The sequence below is a fragment of the Oncorhynchus clarkii genome, chromosome 3 (genome assembly GCF_045791955.1).
Source record: "Oncorhynchus clarkii lewisi isolate Uvic-CL-2024 chromosome 3, UVic_Ocla_1.0, whole genome shotgun sequence".
In the NCBI taxonomy this organism is placed as follows: domain Eukaryota; kingdom Metazoa; phylum Chordata; class Actinopteri; order Salmoniformes; family Salmonidae; genus Oncorhynchus; species Oncorhynchus clarkii.
Genome location: NC_092149.1, coordinates 52460415 through 52480352, shown reverse-complemented (window position 1 = coordinate 52480352; position 19938 = coordinate 52460415). Strand labels below are relative to the sequence as shown.

Genomic DNA, 19938 nt, shown 5'->3' with positions numbered 1-19938 from the left:
GCATCAGCAACCACAGCTAATGAAGTCACTGAAACCCTTAACAAATAGTTGCAGTCTGTTTTGGAATGGGTGGCCAGTAATAAACTGTTCCTGAACATCTCTAAAACTAAGAGCATTGTATTTGTACAAATCATTCCTTAAGTGCTAGACTTCAGCTGAATCTGGTAATGAATGTTTTGGCTGTTGAAGTTGAGGAGACTAAATTACTTGGCGTTACCTTAGATTGTAAACTGTCATGGTCAAAACATATAGATTCAATGGTTGCACAGATGGGGAGAGGTCTAGCCGTAATAAAGAGATGCTCTGCTTTTTTGACACCACACAAATAAAGTTCTGCAGGCTCTAGTTTTGTCTAATCTTGATTATTGTCCAGTCATGTGGTCCAGTGCTGCAAGGAAAGACCTAGTTAAGCTACAGATGGCACAGAACAGAGCAGCACGTTTTGCTCTTAATTGTAATCAGATGGCTGATATAAATACTATGCATGCCAGTCTCTCTTGGCTAAGAGTTGAGAAGAGACTGACTGCATCACTTCTTCTTTTTATAAGAAACATTAATGTGTTCAAAATCCCAAATTGTTTCCATAGTCAACTTACACACAGCTCCGACACACACATTTATCCCACCAGACATGCCACCAGGGGTCTTTTCATAGTCCCCAAATCCAGAACAAATTCAAGAAAACGTACAGTATTATATAGAGCCCTAATTGCATGGAACTTCCTTTCATCTCATATTGCTCAAATAAAGGGCAAACCTGGTTTCAAAAAACAGATTAAGCAACACAACGCCTCTCCCCTATTAGACCTAGAATGTTTGTGTGTATACAGTGATATGTAGGCTACGTGTGCCTTTTTAAAAATGTATGTACAGTTGAAGTCAGAAGTTTACATACACCTTAGCCAAATACATTTAAACTCAGTTTTTCACAATTCCTGACAATGAATCCTAGTAAAAATTCGCTATCGTAGGTCAGTTAGGATCACCACTTAATTTTAAGAATGTGAAATGTCAGAATAATAGTAGAGGGAATGATATATTTCAGCTTTATTTCAAGCTCATGCTGCCATCAATTTTGTGAAGTGCACCAGTCCCTCCTGCAGCAAAGCACCCCCACAACATGATGCTGCCACCCCTGTGCTTCACGGTTGGGATGGTGTTCTTCGGGTTGCAAGCCTCCCCCTTTTCCTCCAAACATAACGATGGTCATTATGGCCAAACAGTTCTATTTTTGTTTCATCAGACCAGGGGACATTTCTCCAAAAAGTATAATCTTTGTCCCCATGTGCAGTTGCAATCCGTAGTCTGGCTTTTTTATAGTGGTTTTGGAGCAGTGGCTTCTTCCTTGCTGAGTGGCCTTTCAGGTTATGTCAATATAGGATATAGATACTTTTGTACCGGTTTTCTCCAGCATCTTCACAGGGTCCTTTGTTATTGTTCTGGGATTGATTTGTACTTTTCGCACCAAAGTACGTTCATCTCTATGAGACAGAACGAGTCTCCTTCCTGAGCGGTATGACAGCTGCGTGGTCCCATGGTGTTTACACTTGCGTACTATTGTTTGTACAGATGAATGTGGTACCTTCAGGCATTTGAAAATTGCTCCCAAGGATGAACCAGACTTGTGGAGGTCTACAATTTATTTTCGGAGGTTTTGGCTGATTTCTTTTGATTTTCCCATGATGTCAAGCAAAGAGGCACTGAGTTTGAAGGTAGGCCTTGAAATACATCCACAGGTACACCTCCAATTGACTCAAATGATGTCAATTAGCCTATCAGAAGCTTCTAAAGTCATGACATTATTTTCTGAAATTTTCCAAGCTGTTTAAAGGCACAGTCAACTTAGTGTATGTAAACTTCTGATCCACTGGAATTGTGATACAGTGAATTATAAGTTAAATAATCTGTCTGTAAGCAATTGTTGGAAAAATTACTTGTGTCATGCACAAAGTAGATGTCCTAACCTACTTAAAAAAACGTTAGTTTGTTAACAAGGAAAAAAAAATTGTGGAGTGGTTGAAAAATGAGTTTTAATGACTCCAACCCAAGTATGTAAACTTACGACTTCAACTGTAGTTCTGTCCTTGACAGTTCTTGTCTAATGATGTTCTGTATTATGTCATTCCATAGTCACAAAGTGTCTCAGAGTAGGATTTGCTAATCTAGGACCAGTTTTTCCTATTGCATAATGAATAAGATTACATGGACAGGTCAGCACTCACACTATATGAATACAGGCCAATAAATGAATTCCCTGACAGAAATTTTGGAAAATACAGGGCTAAGCTCACCATGTCTACATTAACTAGGCAGCAACAACAGCATAAAACACAATGTTTAAATGTCAATGGTATGGAGACAATTCTGGACACAATTTGCTGGATAGAATTTCAACCACTCAAATAATGGCCCTTGTATGCAGCCACTAAAACTAAGATTCACTTTTCACAGAATAATTTAGGCTTAGTTGTGACAAACATGCTTAATCAGCAAAACTGTTCTGTCCATAAACAACTGCTGATGCTGTTTATTGGGGAAGGTTTTCCATAGCGAAGTGAAAATGTATCATGCAGACAAAGTCTTAAGAGGGGAGAGAAATATGAAAAGCTGCAGGAATCTCTGCTATGTCTGTTCAAGTGAAATCCTCACACATACAGAATCTCTCTCACGATACAGTAGACAAAACCATTCTTTAAGATTTCATCCTGTTTTCCTCCTTTGTGGATGTTTTTAACATGCGTCAATAATTCATTTGACTCTACAGGGGAATGTTTGACTTGAATAACACATTTTTAGGCCTAATCACTGCAATATTGTGAATGTTCAGGGCTTTGGCCGAGACAAAATTGGACAGCAGAACACTAGAATGACAACAGCCCTGAGTGGCAGCCATGTGTTTTCCTCTTTTGTCTGCCCCTCCATCACCAAACTAGGCATACCCTCCGATGTCCCAAACACACAGAAGCTCTGTCGAGACAGCCTGTACCAGCCACCCTCACAGCTGAGAGAACAACGTGGAGGCCTACATCTTACCACCACCACCACTAGGGTAGCAAAAGGAGGGTATATAACTGGAAACTTTCTAAGTTTACCAGTAAACAACCAGAATTTCAGTATCTTTCAACGATTTATGTAATATATCACAAGACATCTAGTGGCCCTTTTGAGTACTTCAGATTATCACAGGTGTCTGTAATAATCTAGCCCTCTGTGACTTTATCACATGTAAAATACATGAAATAATAAATAAGATGCAAACATTTTTTTAATAGAATGACAAAGCTGTAAAACATTGTCCTAAAAATAAATCATCAATTTAGTGAATACCATAGGTGTTTAATATAAGGGTTTAAGCATGAAATATCCTTAATATATATATTTTTAGAAACTTGTATTTATTCTACTGTCAATATGTATTTGTTGTCAATGTTTTGGCGTCAAACTGGTGGCAGTTATGAAAAAAGTCAATAGCTGGAAGAGATGCATAGTTAATAAAAAATTATGGCATTGATGAAATACTTTTTAAATGTATTAATTTCTTTTCTTTTGAACCATACGGTCTATCAACTAGAAACTCATTGACAATATGGACACAGATATAATAAATTAATACTATATATTAATACATTTTTTTAACGTTATTCAAGTATAAATGACCAAAGTTACGATAGATTGCCATAAATTCTGTTAATTACCAAAATTTAGGTAACTTTGGTAAATTACAATTAGCTTTACAACCCTAACCCCCCCCCCCCCCCCACACACACACACTCACGCACGCACACACATGTGCACTCATTAGTGTTCGGCAGAATTGTTATATTTGTTTAATCTTTAATTTCCTGAGAGATAAATGACATGGGACAAGCTGCCTTTTGGAGCTCAAAGTCCTGATTAAACATTGCTCATATTAAAGAACAGTGTCCTTGAGAAAGAAGCAGAAGTAATAAAGTGGTACATTCTTGTCACAGTTTACTTTTTGCGTAAGCCTCTCAATTAAATGTGGTTTACATCAATTGGATTTTGGTCTGAAGAGCAAAACCACCGCCTGCTGTGGGAGCTCTTTGAAGGAAAGGTCGGTGGCCATGTTCCTCAGTCTCTGGCTGGATGCTATGCCAGATCTGATGAGATGACAGGAACATCAATGAAGTGCATTCCAATTGCTTGGGAATCTGTAAATGTGCAAGGCGTTATCATCAACTGAGCCATAGTATAGATGGTCCATGCAATTGAACACATCAGTGGGAGTAAGACATGTTTAGTCCTCCAAGTCCTCCACGTCTTGCTCCACATGAGCAAGATGTGACTTAGCCTATCAAAAAGGATAAAGTCATAATTATATAACACATTTACTTCGAAATACAATGGCATGATAACATACTATGTAGCAGTGTTGGGGTCAACTCCAACTCCTTTAATTCAGAAAACCGAATTCCAATTCCAAAATGTCCTAATTGAAAAGCATTGAAGTGAATTGGAATTTCAGTGTACTTCTTGAATTGACTGGAATTTAAATGGAATTGCCCCCAACCCTGCTATGTAGTACAGTAAAATATAACAAATATAAGATTTTTACACTGTATAGGTAGGCCTAGTGAAGTAAGATTGCCCCACAACTGCTGACAAAGACGAGTCAGCAAATTGGGTACGTGTAGGGCTAGGTTCACTACCTGTAGCCTACATTATTGATGAATGAAAAAGCTCAGTTTGCTGTGGATACTGTCTCCGCTTTCCAGACTAGTGGTTAGCGCAGCCAGGGCAGTGTGCTTGGGCCCACTCTGTACTGACTCTTACTTTCCTCTGACTAGCTGGCCGGTGTGTTGGCGTATGGCCGAGCTCGTAGGGCTCCTGCCAACTGGTAGCGGGCAAGGGAGTCAGTGGTGAGGAGTAGCTGAGGCAGTTTAGCCTAGCCGCCCCAGAGAGTACAAGGCAAGGACATGCTAGTGTGATTAACACTGGCCAAAACAGACAGCTCTGTTTGGCAGCTGGCTGTCTCCTCCAGCTCAGCAGATAGAGCTATATCTAGAGCTGGGAGCCGCAAGAGGGATGTGAGTCCAGCCCACACAGCCTGAGCCTTCACAGTCAGTTACCCTTGGCTCTGGGCTCTGATCACTACATTAAGAGAGAGGGAACTGGTGGAATGTGAAAGTAGTACTCCCCAGACAGAACAGTTGGAAGGTAAAGGTAAAACTTTACCCTAGAAAGTAAGCGGTCTCTGCGCTGGGAAGTAAGACATCAGAGGAATAGAGCTTGAGGGTCCTGCTGTGAGGAACGAAACGCTGAAGGGATGTAGGTATGTAGCTGTAGCGCTCCCCAAAGACAGAGTGCTAAATCTCAGAGGGAAGACAGTACACTGAAACATTAGACTCTCTTCATGTGGTTCTAGTCTGCCAGAGGGACGAGATAGGGCCCGCAGTTCAGCTTCGCTCCATCTCCAACTCATAAAATACATAACACCTTCAATGCATCAGAGTTAGGACTTTCAAAAATATGGGCCACTACGTATCTTTAGACGTAGTTGAAAGCCTCTTGCCAATAATTAATGACAGACGAAAGGCATGTAAGCCTATTTTACAGGTTGTCACACAGATAGGAATACTCTAACTCTGAAAATGTCTCAAGGACAAATTGATTTGGCAGTAGAAGCTAAAGTGAAATGTCAATGTCATGTTTCAATGTGATATTACGAAGTGAAATATCTCCCATGCTGGCCATACCAATTTCCTAAGTGCTTCTTCAAGAGTTCTCCTTTAAAAACCCATATTGTGCCCTTATGGTTGCTGCTGTGCACCCTGCCAACTGCACCTCCTAGCTGTTAAGAGGCTAACAGGAGGAACTCTCCATAAAAACAGCGTATATCCTCAAAGAGAATACCAATTAATCCAGACAAGTTTAATTTTACAACTACATAATCCACTGAGCTCCCGGTGCCTTGAGCCTCAAATCCATAAACGTCAGTGAGGCCTACTGGCAATGTGACCTTTTTAAATAAAGTGTTCACATCAAAGTCCAGAGGCCAAAGCTAACCAGTATCCCACTTCCGGAATGCCAGACCATAAAAAAAAGTGTACTTAGAAGGGATTAAAAAGGCCAGTTCCGTACAGCAGATTTTGATGAGGTGGAGTAGTGGTAGGAGTAAAGAAGGGGAAGGAGTGAATTAGCAAATGGTGTGTTTGTGGACCCTGGCAATCCGGGGCTCCTAGAGGCAGCCTAATGACTGCGCTCCGTCTGGTACGGGGGCCAAGTTTCCCTGACTCCTTTTAAGTTGCCTCCAGACCACAGCTACCATGTTATGAGGAACATATGCCCAGCTATCATGCAATTATACAATTATCAAGATTTTTCCTGCCACTAATTTCCATGACATGTCTCTCTGTGGACTTTTGATATGCTTTTGTAAAGCATTTATTGCTGTCATTCTCTTTACAGGGAATGGGGGTTGACTTGAATTATTGCTGGTCTCTCTGTCATGTTTTCTCTAGAAATGCTCTACTGGTTAATGCTGTCTCAATGGTGACTGTTGTGACCCATCCATAACGAATACAAATAGATTTGATGAGTTAAATGAGGAATTGGGGGGGGTGCTCAAAACAATTCCAAACACAGCAGTAAGCAGTAAGCATTATCCAATATCTGAAACAATTCCAAACACAGCAGTAAGCAATATCCCATATCCAGTCATATCCAATTCCGATATAAAAGCTCATCTTTGTGCATAAGTTAGATATGAATGTGCCATGAGGAAAAAATCACATTTTCACAAAATAAAAGGGAATTTTGACTCAACTGTATCGGACCAGATGGTAGATTGAAGCATTATTTCTCTGTCCAATACCATTTGGAAGCATAATACAATCTTTATTCACAGCAGAACAGACTGTTCATTTAATATTTTATGTGCAATATGTTACAATCGAGGCACGGAGAGCACTTGATATTCTGCAGTGTACCCGTTCTGATTAGTATGACCGTTTCCAGGACTACTGTGTTACTAACCTTATTCTTATTCTTATTCTTATTCTTTACAAACAAATGGATCTTTTCAGGGGAAATAAAGAAGTATCAAATACCTGGTATCCCATTTATTACACAAATGTAACATTTATTTACAGAGTAATAATTGAATATCTAAAACCAGAGCCTTTTTGTTGCTACTACTCTTTCATTCCAATGAATGGCCAATTCTTGATTTACAGATTGAAACAATTGGAATTGGAATTTCTCTGCTAGTCACTTAAAACGATGCTGAAAATTACCATTTGTTTTTTCTATATCTACCTACTGCCGGAGGTCCTGCTGGCTTTAGTGAGTGACCCCATCTATAAGGACAAGAGAGTGACTGAATGACCACCACTAATGACTGCCACCAAGAAATCAAAGGCTGAGGCAGCTCATCTGTCCTGCCCTGAATAGAGGAGAGGAGTGGCTGACTTTTATTGTCCCAGCGTGAGAAAGGGAGCGAGACCTGCTTTTGCTTGATGGATAGCATCTAACTGGGGAAAGAGCTGGGGGGAAATGGTGATGTAGCTTATTCCCGTCATTTACATCCAACAGCTCAGCTACTGCAAGCAGTCCTGTGTGTGTTCGCCTCTGAATGTGACTAGGGTTGCAGATTTTGGGGAATATTCAGAGGTGGAAACTTTCCGTTGGAATAAACAGGACTATATGGGAAATAACAGGAATATATGGGAATTAGTGAAAATGTATGCAAATTAATATTAATACCATTTAAATGTACAGTGCCTTGCGAAAGTATTCGGCCCCCTTGAACTTTGCGACCTTTTGCCACATTTCAGGCTTCAAACATAAAGATATAAAACTGTATTTTTTTGTGAAGAATCAACAACAAGTGGGACACAATCATAAAGTGGAACGACATTTATTGGATATTTCAAACTTTTTTAACAAATCAAAAACTGAAAAATTGGGCGTACAAAATTATTCAGCCCCTTTACTTTCAGTGCAGCAAACTCTCTCCAGAAGTTCAGTGAGGATCTCTGAATGATCCAATGTTGACCTAAATGACTAATGATGATAAATACAATCCACCTGTGTGTAATCAAGTCTCCGTATAAATGCACCTGCACTGTGATAGTCTCAGAGGTCCGTTAAAAGCGCAGAGAGCATCATGAAGAACAAGGAACACACCAGGCAGGTCCGAGATACTGTTGTGAAGAAGTTTAAAGCCGGATTTGGATACAAAAAGATTTCCCAAGCTTTAAACATCCCAAGGAGCACTGTGCAAGCGATAATATTGAAATGGAAGGAGTATCAGACCACTGCAAATCTACCAAGACCTGGCCGTCCCGCTAAACTTTCAGCTCATACAAGGAGAAGACTGATCAGAGATGCAGCCAAGAGGCCCATGATCACTCTGGATGAACTGCAGAGATCTACAGCTGAGGTGGGAGACTCTGTCCATAGGACAACAATCAGTCGTATATTGCACAAATCTGGCCTTTATGGAAGAGTGGCAAGAAGAAAGCCATTTCTTAAAGATATCCATAAAAAGTGTTGTTTAAAGTTTGCCACAAGCCACCTGGGAGACACACCAAACATGTGGAAGAAGGTGCTCTGGTCAGATGAAACCAAAATTGAACTTTTTGGCAACAATGCAAGACGTTATGTTTGGCGTAAAAGCAACACAACTCATCATCCTGAACACACCATCCCCACTGTCAAACATGGTGGTGGCAGCATCATGGTTTGGGCCTGCTTTTCTTCAGCAGGGACAGGGAAGATGGTTAAAATTGATGGGAAGATGGATGGAGCCAAATACAGGACCATTCTGGAAGAAAACCTGATGGAGTCTGCAAAAGACCTGAGACTGGGACGGAGATTTGTCTTCCAACAAGACAATGATCCAAAACATAAAGCAAAATCTACAATGGAATGGTTCAAAAATAAACATATCCAGGTGTTAGAATGGCCAAGTCAAAGTCCAGACCTGAATCCAATCGAGAATCTGTGGAAAGAACTGAAAACTGCTGTTCACAAATGCTCTCCATCCAACCTCACTGAGCTCGAGCTGTTTTGCAAGGAGGAATGGGAAAAAATGTCAGTCTCTCGATGTGCAAAACTGATAGAGACATACCCCAAGCGACTTACAGCTGTAATCGCAGCAAAAGGTGGCGCTACAAAGTATTAACTTAAGGGGGCTGAATAATTTTGCACGCCCAATTTTTGAAATATCCAATAAATGTCGTTCCACTTCATGATTGTGTCCCACTTGTTGTTGATTATTCACAAAAAAAATACAGTTTTATATCTTTATGTTTGAAGCCTGAAATGTGGCAAAAGGTCGCAAAGTTCAAGGGGGCCGAATACTTTCGCAAGGCACTGTAGATGTTTTTTTCATTGGATATATTTACCATATCATATGGAGACAGAAATATAAACATTTTACCTTATCATAAGTAGACATAATTGCAAATGATTAAATCCTTCCAATATATATATTAAAAAAATAATAAGTTACGAATTTAACTTTATTTAAATTAGTTGACTCTTCACATGGGATGATTATACTGAACAACAAAAGAAAGGGAATATTGAATGATCTCTAATGATCCATCACATCTCCAAAAAATGTCTTCAACATACATCTGTAAAATGACAGTCTAGAAACTAAAGCTTTGGTTGTCTTCCTCTCAGGCTTCCATGTCTTCTCCCTGGACCTCCTCAATGTCCACCTCTTGAACATTAGACTCTGAGGCCTCATCTTCACTGTCACTTTCCAACCTTCTTGAGGATGGCTCGTTGTCAGGCTCAAAAAGCCTCAAATTTTCCCGGATGGCCACCAATTTTTCAACCCTTGTATTGGTCAGCCTGTTGCGTGCTTTGTTGTGTGTGTTCCCAAACAAGGACCAGTTGCGCTCTGAGGCGGCTGATGTTGGTGGGATTTGGAGGATGATGGAGGCAACAGGGGAAAGAGCCTCAGATCCAAGAAGTCCCTTCCATCAGGTGGCTGATGAGATATGTTGGCACGACTGCCATATTGCATATTCATCCCAAAGCCCTTGCTTGGAAGTGTATTTCGCCAGACTGCCAAGAACCTTGCCCTCATCCAAGGCCAAGGTGGCGACACAGTAGTGATGACACCATAGGCCTTGTTGATCTCTGCACCAGACAGGATGCTCTTGCAAGCATACTTGGGATCCAACATGTACACTGCGGCGTGTATGGGCTTCAGGCAGAAGTCTTCACGCTTTTTGATGTACTTCAGAACTGCAGTTTCCTCTGCTTGGAGCAACAGTGAAGTAGGCAGGGCAGTAATGATTTCTTCTCATACATCTGCAAGCAGAATCTGAACATCAGACAGGATGGCATTGTCTCTCTCAATCTGTGCAATGGCTTCTGCTATAGGTTTCAGTAGTTTCAGGCTGCTTTACCACTCTCTCCTAAAATACATCATCCATGAGGATCCTCTTGATAGGGCTGTCCATATCGGCAGACTGTGATATGGCCATTTCTTGGAGAGACTCCATCCCCTCCAGGAGACTGTCAAACATGATGACAACACCACCCCAATGGGTGTTGCTCGGCAGCTTCAATGTGGTGCTCTTATTCTTCTCACTTTGCTTGGTAAGGTAGATTGCTGCTATAACTTGATGACCATTCACATACCTAATCATTTCCTTGGCTCTGTTGTAGATTGTATCCATTGTTTTCAGGCCATGATGACCTTGAGGAGCAGATTCAATGCATGAGCAGCACAGCCATGGGTGTGATGTGAGGGTAGGACTCCTCCACTTTAGACAAAGCAGCCTTCATGTTTGCAGCATTGTCTGTCACCAGTGCAAATACCTTATGTGGTCCAAGGTCATTGATGACTGCCTTCAGCTCATCTGCAATGTAGAGACCGGTGTGTCTGTTGTCCCTTGTGTCTGTGCTCCTGTAGAATACTGGTTGAGGGGTGGAGATGATGTAGTTAATTATTCCTTGCCCATGAACATTCGACCACTCATCAGAGATGATTGCAATACAGTCTGCTTTCTCTAGAATTTTCTTGACCTTCACTTGAACTCTGTTGAACTCTGCATCCAGCAAATTAGTAGATAAAGCATGTCTGGTTGGAGGGGTGTATGCTGGGTGAGGAACATTCAGAAATCTCTTCCAATACACATTGCCTGTGAGCATCAGAGGTGAACCAGTTGCATACACAGTTCGAGCAAGACATTCATCAGCATTTCTCTTACTACGTTCCTCTATTGAGTCAAAAAAAACTTCTGATTCCCGGACGACCATGAGCTGTTGCTATCGATATGGTGTCTGATTAATCATTTTCACCTCTAATAGAAGTAGAGGGACTTTTGTCAGAGGTTGCTTGTTGTGAGCGCTGAGGGAACTTTATGCACCTGGCCAAATGATTCTGCATCTTTGCTGCATTCTTCACATATGATTTGGCACAGTATTTGCAAATGTACACAGCTTTTCCTTCTACATTAGCTGCAGTGGAATGTCTCCACATATCAGATAGTGCCTGTGACATTTTCCTGTAAAGATTAGTAAAAAAATTTGTACAAATAAATAAATACAATTCCATGTACATACATATAATTAAGCAGTTAGATTAAACAAATCCTTTGTAAAGATAAATGTTTTAAAAAGAAACATGTATGGAAACAGGTGAATTAACACTCCTCAGTTAGCAGGCTCAATCAAGCTAAAACCTACATGGTAGCAAAAACTAACTAGCAGAAATCATTAACAAGTTAGACATTATTTAAATACACTTTGCTGTAGGCTACTATTTACTAGTTAACAAAATATAATGTATGTCACATAAAATACATTAACCCCACCCAGTATTGTAATCAAATATTACCAGAAAGCATGTAGTCCTTGGCTCAGACAGTGTAGTAGTGTGGGCTCAATAGCATCTCATTAGTGTGCAAGATCTTGAGAATCAGCTGTACATGTGATGGAAGAGTGCACTGCACATGTGATGGAAGAATGAGCTGTGCATGCAGAGGGTTGCAATTCCATTGAATTGGGGATAGTTAAACCAAAATATGCCATAAGACCAAGAATTGTCTTATGTGTATCCCCCCAAAAAATATTCACTGTTATAAGCTAACTTTTTTGATGAATTTAAGCTAAATTCCACAACTTCCCAGGCTTAACTTCCCATTGGAAAATTTCCGAAACATTCCGGAGACTTAACGGAAAGTTTCCGACCCTTTGCAACCCTAGTGGTGACTGACTAGGCTGACACACAATGGGTGTCTGGTAATCAGAGATTGATTCATAACATGTTAGACAGGTTTCAACACCTTTACTGAAAACATTACATTGGCTTTCAACATCGCTATTCAAGATTGCAAACTAGAAATGACAGTATCATAGTAACCCTTGCGGGAGACTACTGTATCGCCGACTACTGTGATTCATTGCCTCTAAAGCAGAGATCATCAACTAGATTCAAACGTGGGATGATTTTTTCTTGAGCAGATAGTCAGGGGACCGAAACATAATTACAAATTATTTGTAGACTGCAAAACAGATATAACATTTGACTAAAACATCATCATTTCAAACCTTGCGTACATTTGTATACTATCACATATCTGTCTACTATGCATGGGAATACTTTGGAACAGATTTCCAAAGTGAAAATTAGCTGGTGTTTATATAGTATTTTATGTCCAACAATAAAATGTCATAAAAATAATAATAATGATATTATATTCTTTGCTTAAAAATCACACGCGGGCCACCCTGCCGTACAGTATAATGTCCCAAGTCAACGGATATGTGTTCAGAGTAAGGGCCTGCAGTTACATTCCTCATACAGTCCTGAACTGTGGCTCTTACTGTCATATGGGGTGTCCCAAATTCCCTATATAGTGCATTACTTTAGACCAGGGCCCCTACATAGGGAATAGGGTACCATTTGGGACGCATACTGAGAGAGAGTGTGGGAGAGATGTGAGAGGTGTAACCTGACACAGAAGGAAGATAGCCAGTGTCTATTTGTATTCACAGTTTGTCGACTGTTATATTAACAGAGGCAAGCCGCAGCCTGATCTCAAGGAGATCCCGTAAAAAAAAGAGCAAATTGACTCAACTGTATGAAACAGCCCCTGGACAAGGCAAAGATGAGCAGAAGATACTTAACTACTGTACTGCTATATAGTACCTATTATGCTACTTAGCTACAACTGTTCCTTCCTATAGTAGGAGAGTCTAGACCAGAGAACATAGCCTTGTATTAGCATATGTCATGTTTATAAAAAGATAGATCCTGGTCTATGTTTGCTAGAGGTGAGTCAGAAATGAATTAGCACTGCTGAGTGACTCACACAAAAAAATGGATTCCCTGTTACAATGGAAAATGGTTAATAATCCAAAAGGTTACATGGGCGAGCCAGAACAACACCTGCATCCTGATGGGGATGTCAAACTGACAATAACAGTGGTGTCAAATATTATACCAGTTCAAAATCCTCCAGCGTTGTTCTCACTGCAATGATAAGGCCTAACTGTTCATTATCCTAGCCCCCTTTCTAGTCCAACATTTTACATGTTGAAACAGAGACTGTGGTATTGGTTACTTACAGCCAATACAGACTGTTTATAAACACTGAAAACATGGAGCCATGGTGCTTATACATGTGTGTGTGTGTGTGTGTGTGTGTGTGTGTGTGTGTGTGTGTGTGTGTGTGTGTGTGTGTGTGTGTGTGTGTGTGTGTGTGTGTGTGTGTGTGTGTGTGTGCACTACGCCTATACCCTGAGCCTCAAGCAAATGACTCAAAGACAAATGGTCAATGACAGTGACAGTGGCAGTGACACCAGTTTATGACCATACATAGTGTATGTTCGAACTGCTTGCTCACTACAAATGTTGGCTCAGATGATGAAATGTTAATGAACAGCAATGAAATTAGCCATATTTCTTGTCCTTTTTTCTCAACTCTATGTGCATATTTTCTCTTTCTCTTAACTTGAGGCGTAAAATTACTATGTAGGCCTATTATGACAAACCCTTTGATATTGCCATTGAACTTCCAATAATATCCTTTGTTATTCTGAATAAAAAGTAGGTCTAAACAATTCATAGATGGCCATAAAACCAGACAAATAATGGAGACAGGTTAAGACAGGTCTATGTGTGAAATAAGCTATCCTAAGGGAAACATGTTGCTGCACAATGATCAAAGTGACCATATTGTGGTTGCAGCAGTTCAGTCATAACTCAACATACCTGGTTCCTTCTTGCTCCCCTTCCCTCCGTCTCTGTTCTTCTTCAGCACTGCCTTGAACATGGTCTGATTCTTGGAATCCTCTCACTCTCCCCCTGCAAAAACAAAACATTTTGACACTCAAGAGAGAGCAGAACAGGCAGAGAGTGAGTGAACGAGTCTACAGAAACTTTACACGCTGATGATAACGCATCCTGCATTTCATACACTCTTCTCCTGACACTCCTCTGAGATTTTTCCCACAGCGCTCCCAATCCGGCAGGTCATCTCTAGAGGGCCGACCACGGAAAGGATGATCTAATAATTAAACAGAACGGGCAAGGTCTGCTATCTTGTTATGAAGGAAAATAGTTTGTCAGATACTCCACATTCCACATGTAAATTGATGCTGCTGAACTTGGGTCTTTAAGCTCACTTTTCATGAAATTCTAACATTTGGATATATTCACTGAATCTTTAGAATCTGAGTCAAGAGGCATGTATAGTGCATTTGGAAAGTATTCAGACCCCTTCACTTTTTCCACATTTTGTTTCATTACAGCCTTATTCTAAAATTAATACAAATTAAAAAAAAGATCATCAATCTACACACAATACCCCATAATGACAAAGCAAAAACAGGTTTTTAAATTTTTTGCAAATTTATAAAAAATAGAAACAGAAATATAACATTTACATAAGTATTCAGACCCTTTACTCAGTGCATTTTGAAGCACCTTTGGCAGCGAATACAGCCTCGATTCTTCTTGGGTATGACGCTACAAGCTTGGCACACCTGTATTTGGAGAGTTTCTCCCATTCTTCTCTGTAGATCCTCTCAAGCTCTGTCAGGTTGGATGGGGAGCGTCACAGCACAGCTATTTTTAGGTCTTTCCAGGGATGTTTGGTCAGGTTCAAGCCCAAGCTTGGGCTGGGCCAATCAAGGACATTCACAGACTTGTCCCGAAGCCACTCCTGCGTTGTCTTGGCTGTATGCTTGGGGTTGTTTTTCTGTTGGAAGGTGAACCTTCGCCCCAGTCTGAAGTCTTGAGCGCTCCGGAGCAGGTTTCCATCAAGGATCTCTCTTTACTTTGCTCTGTTCATCTTTCCTCGATCCTGACTAGTCTCCCATTCCTGCCGCTGAAAAACATCTTCACAGCATAATGCTGCCACCACCATGCTTCACAGTAGGGATGGTGCCAGGTTTCCTCCAGACTTAACGCTTGGCATGCAGGCCAAAAAGTTCAATCTTGGTTTCATCTGACCAGAGAATCTTGTTTCTCATGGTCTGAGAGTCCTTTAGGTGCCTTTTGGCAAACTCCAAGCGGGCTGTCATGTGCCTTTTACTGCGGTGGCTTCCGTCTGGCAACTCTACCATAAAGGTCTGATTGGTGGAGTTCTGCAGAGATGGTTGCCCTTCTGGAAGGTTTCCCATCTTCACAGAGGATCTCTGGAGCTCTGTCAGAGTGACCATTGGGTTCTTGATTACCTCCCTGACCAAGGCCCTTCTTCCACGATTGCTCAGTTTTGCCGGGTGGCCAGCTCTAGGAAGGGTCTTGGTGGTTCCAAACTTCTTCCATTCAAGAATGATGGAGCCCACTGTGTTCTTGGGGACCTTTAATGCTGCATAAATGTTTTGGTACCCTTATCCAGATCTGTGCCTCGACACAATCCTGTCTTGGAGCTCTACAGACAATTCCTTCAACCTCATGACTTGGTTTTTGCTCTGACATGCACTGTCAACTGTTGGACCTTATATAGACAGGTGCCTTTCCAAATCTTGTCCAATCAATTGAATTTACCACAGGTGCACTCCAATCTAGTTGGAGAAACATCTCAACGATGATTAATAGAAACAGGATGCACCGGAGCTCAATTTTGAGTCTCATAGCAAAGGGTCTGAATACTTATGTAAATAAGGTATTTATGTTTATATATTTTATAGATTTGCAAACATTTCTATAAACCTGTTTTCACTTTGTCTGTGTGGGATATTATGTGTAGATTGATAAGAAAAGGGAAGGGGTCTGAATACTTTCAGAATACAATGCATGCTGGTAACTTGAAGTAATATAGCTAGGTAAAAAGACCTTGGTGAATTGCATTTTGTTGTGATTTATGTTCTGCGATTCAAACATCTATTACTTTAAAAAAACAGGAGTGTTACTGTTCTGGTTGGCCATGTTCTCGCATTCACAGTGCAATGCAGCCCCACATTAGAGCCCAAACTATTAACAACCCTGACTTTGTCAACACCTCATATATTGTTTTTCTTCACTCTTCACTTCCTAATAGCTGAATACATGGTGCTGAATTTGGCACTCTACTTATAGAACCAGCACATTATTCACCATGGAGATGGAGAGCGGAGGCCCTGCCAAATATGGCCGTCTTTTTGCACACAGGCTGCATGAAGCCAGAATGTGGGCCATCAGTAAGCTAGCCTGGGGCCCAGGAGCTCCACATAGATCTCCACTGGCTCCTGGGGATGTGGAGGAAAAAACAATTGTTTTTCATTAGCAGGGAGGCCTTCCGAGACACATCGATCCAAGCCCTCAGTTGAGACGATGTGCACTAGCCCTCTTTTGACAGACTAATGGGGATGAATGATGAAAGATGAGGGGGCAAGATCTTGCTGGATCTGTACCACACAGCTTCTTCAAAACAGGCATAACAAGCCTTTTCACTCAATATTTTTCTAAGGCACAATGAGACTGCAAAATCCATCTGAAATCATATTGGGTGGGAATATACTGGGACTAGCCTAAATCTGTCTAGACAAACAAACTGTACAACGTCAGAACACTAAAACAAAAGACAGAGGATCAGTGAGGCCAAGAAAAGCACACACAACACTCACCTTCAAAATGCACATTCATGACTAGCCTATTCATTGAATTATAATGAAGGTCCATCACCTTCAGTCTGACTACACCCAGAGAGTAGCCTATTAAAACATGTAACAGTCTAAACCCTGTCACAGACGGGGCAGGGGTTCAACTAAGCTATATGGAATTGTATTAAGAAGGTCATACCAAGGATCATTTTGCTATTTCATTCAGAATTTTAAAACCCCTTGAAATACAATCCCCAAAAAATGTGGGGACTTTCGGGCTCCCGAGAGGCACGGCATATCAGTGCTGGAGGCGTCACTACAGACACCCTGGTTTGATTCCAGGCTGTATCGCAACTGGCCGTGATTGGGAGTCCCATAGGGCGACGCACATTTGACCCAGCGTTGTCCGGGTTTGGCCGGTGTAGGCCGTCTTTGTAAATAAGAATTTGTTCTCAACTGATTAAAAAATCTTTGTCGACAAAGAGTCATCTGTTCTTTCGACCAATCGATTGGTTGAAATTTTAAAATGCATATTTTTCCATATACACCACCGGTCAAAAGTTTTAGAACACCTACTTATTCAAGAGTTTTTCTTCATTTTTACACTGTAGAAAAATAGTGAAGACATCAAAACTATGAAATAACACATATGGAATCACGTAGTAGCCAAGCGTTAAACAAATCAAAATATATTTTATATTTGAGATTCTTCAAAGTAGCCACCCTTTGCCCTGATGACAGCTTTGCACACTCTTGGCATTCTCTCAACCAGCTTCATGAGGTAGTCACCTGGAATGCATTTCAATTAACAGGTGTGCCTTCTTAAAAGTTCATTTGTGGTATTTCTTTCCTTCTTAATGCGTTTGAACCAGTCAGTTGTGTTGTAACAAGGTAGGGCTGGTATACAGAAGATAGCCCTATTTGGTAAAAGACCAAGTCCATATTATGGCAACAACAGCTCAAATAAGCAACGAGAAACAACAGGCCATCATTACTTTAAGACATGAAGGTCAGTCAATAGAGAACATTTCAGGAACTTTGAAAGTTTCTTCAAGTGCAGTCGCAAATACCATCAAGCGCTATGATGAAACTGGCTCTCATGAGGGGATGGAAGTCCCAGACCCAGGAATGGAAGACACAGAGTTACTGTACCTCTGCTGCAGAGGATAAGTTGATTAGACTTCAAGTAACAGACACATCAACATCAACTGTTCAGAGGAGACAGTGTGAATCAGGCCTTCATGGTCAAATTGCTGCAAAGAAACCACTACTAAAGGACACCAATAAGAAGAAGAGACTTGCTTGGGCCAAGAAACACGAACAATGGACATTAGTCCGGTGGAAATTTGTTCTTTGGTCTGGAGTACAAATTGGAGATTATTTGTTCCAACCTCTGTCGCAGTGTTGGTGAACGGATGATCTCCGCATGTGTATTTTCCACCATAAAGCATGGAGGAAGAGGTGTTATGGTGTGGGGGTGCTTTGCTGGTGACACTGTCTGTGATTCATTTAGAATTCAAGGCACACTTAACCAGCATGGCTACCACAGCATTCTGCAGCGATACACCATCCCGCAGCGATACACCATCCCGTCTGGTTTGGGCTTAGTTGGACTATCATTTGTTTTTCAACAGGACAATGACCGGACGACACTACAGTGGTAGGCTTGATTAACCGAGCAACCGCACGCACACAAGCCTAAGATCAACATGCGCAATGCCAACTGTCGGCTGGAGTGTTGTAAAACTTGTCGCTATTGGCCTCTGCAGCAGTGGAAACGCATTCTCTGGAGTGATAGGTACATGCAGATATGGTTGGTCGAGATCGGTGTGGAAGAACTTGACTGGCCTGCACAAAGCCCTGACCTCAACCCCATCAAACACCTTAGGGATGAATTGGAACGCAGACTGTGAGTCATGCCTAATCGCACATCAGTGCCCAAACTCACTAACGCTCTTGCAGCTGAATAGAAGCAAGTCCCCACAGCAATGTTTCAACATCTAGTGGAAAGCCTTCACAGAAGAGTGGAGGCTGTTATAGCAGCAAAGGGGGCGACCAATTTCAAATGAATACCCATGATTTTGTAATTAGATGTTTGACGAGCAGGTGTCCACATACTTTTGGTGATATGGTGTATGTGTATAGATACAGTGCATTCAGAAAGTATCAGGCCCTATTCCTATAACGTTTTTTTTACGTTACAGCCTTTTTCTAAAATGGATTTTAAAAAAAATAATCCTTCATCAATATACACACAATACCCCATAATGGCAAAACAAAAAAAGGTTAAGCACTGTTAACAAATGTATAAAAAAACATAAACAGAAATACCCTATTTAAATAATGCAAATGGTGGTCACACCAGATACTGACTGGTTTTATGATCCACACCCCTACCATTTTTTAAGGTATTTGTGACCAACAGATGCATGCATATCTGTATTGCCAGTCAAGTTCCTTATATGAACTGTAACTCATTAAAATCTTTGAAATTGTTGCATGTTGCATTTCCATTTTTGTTCAGCGTATATAGTGCTATTTATTTATTTTATTACCATTTCACTTTTTTATTTCCCTTAGTTGGAGCTCTGAGCCTTAGATTTTCATTGTACCCTGCAATCAAGGGGCGACAGGGTAGCCTAGTGGTTAGAGCGTTGGACTAGTAACCGTAAAGTTTGCAAGTTCAAATCCCCGAGCTGACAAGGTACAAATCTGTTGTTCTCCTCCTGAACAGGCAGTTAGGCCATCATTGAAAATAAGAAATTGTTCTTAACTGACTTGCCTAGAGGTAAAAAAGTTAATAAATAATCACACTTGTACATGTGACTATTCAACAATCTGAATCCTTTTGATTTCACTTTAAGTTCTGTCATTTTAATTCCATCTTCCATTGATTAGCCTGGATATCTCCTAATAAGA

General features: G+C 40.9%; 1 protein-coding gene across 2 annotated transcripts in view; it reads right to left on the bottom strand.

The window, feature by feature from the left end:
- LOC139397351 (protein TANC1-like) overlaps positions 1–14281 on the bottom strand; it is a 224846-nt gene extending 210565 nt beyond the window's left edge. The window contains exon 1 of one of the 2 annotated variants that reach the window (XM_071144111.1): positions 14207–14281. In XM_071144111.1, the coding sequence (XP_071000212.1) occupies positions 14207–14267 (61 nt within the window). In that variant the 5' untranslated portion in view covers positions 14268–14281. The remainder of the gene's footprint in view (positions 1–14206) is intronic. The other variant, XM_071144118.1, reaches the window with a different exon arrangement.
- Between the last annotated feature and the right edge of the window lie 5657 nt (positions 14282–19938).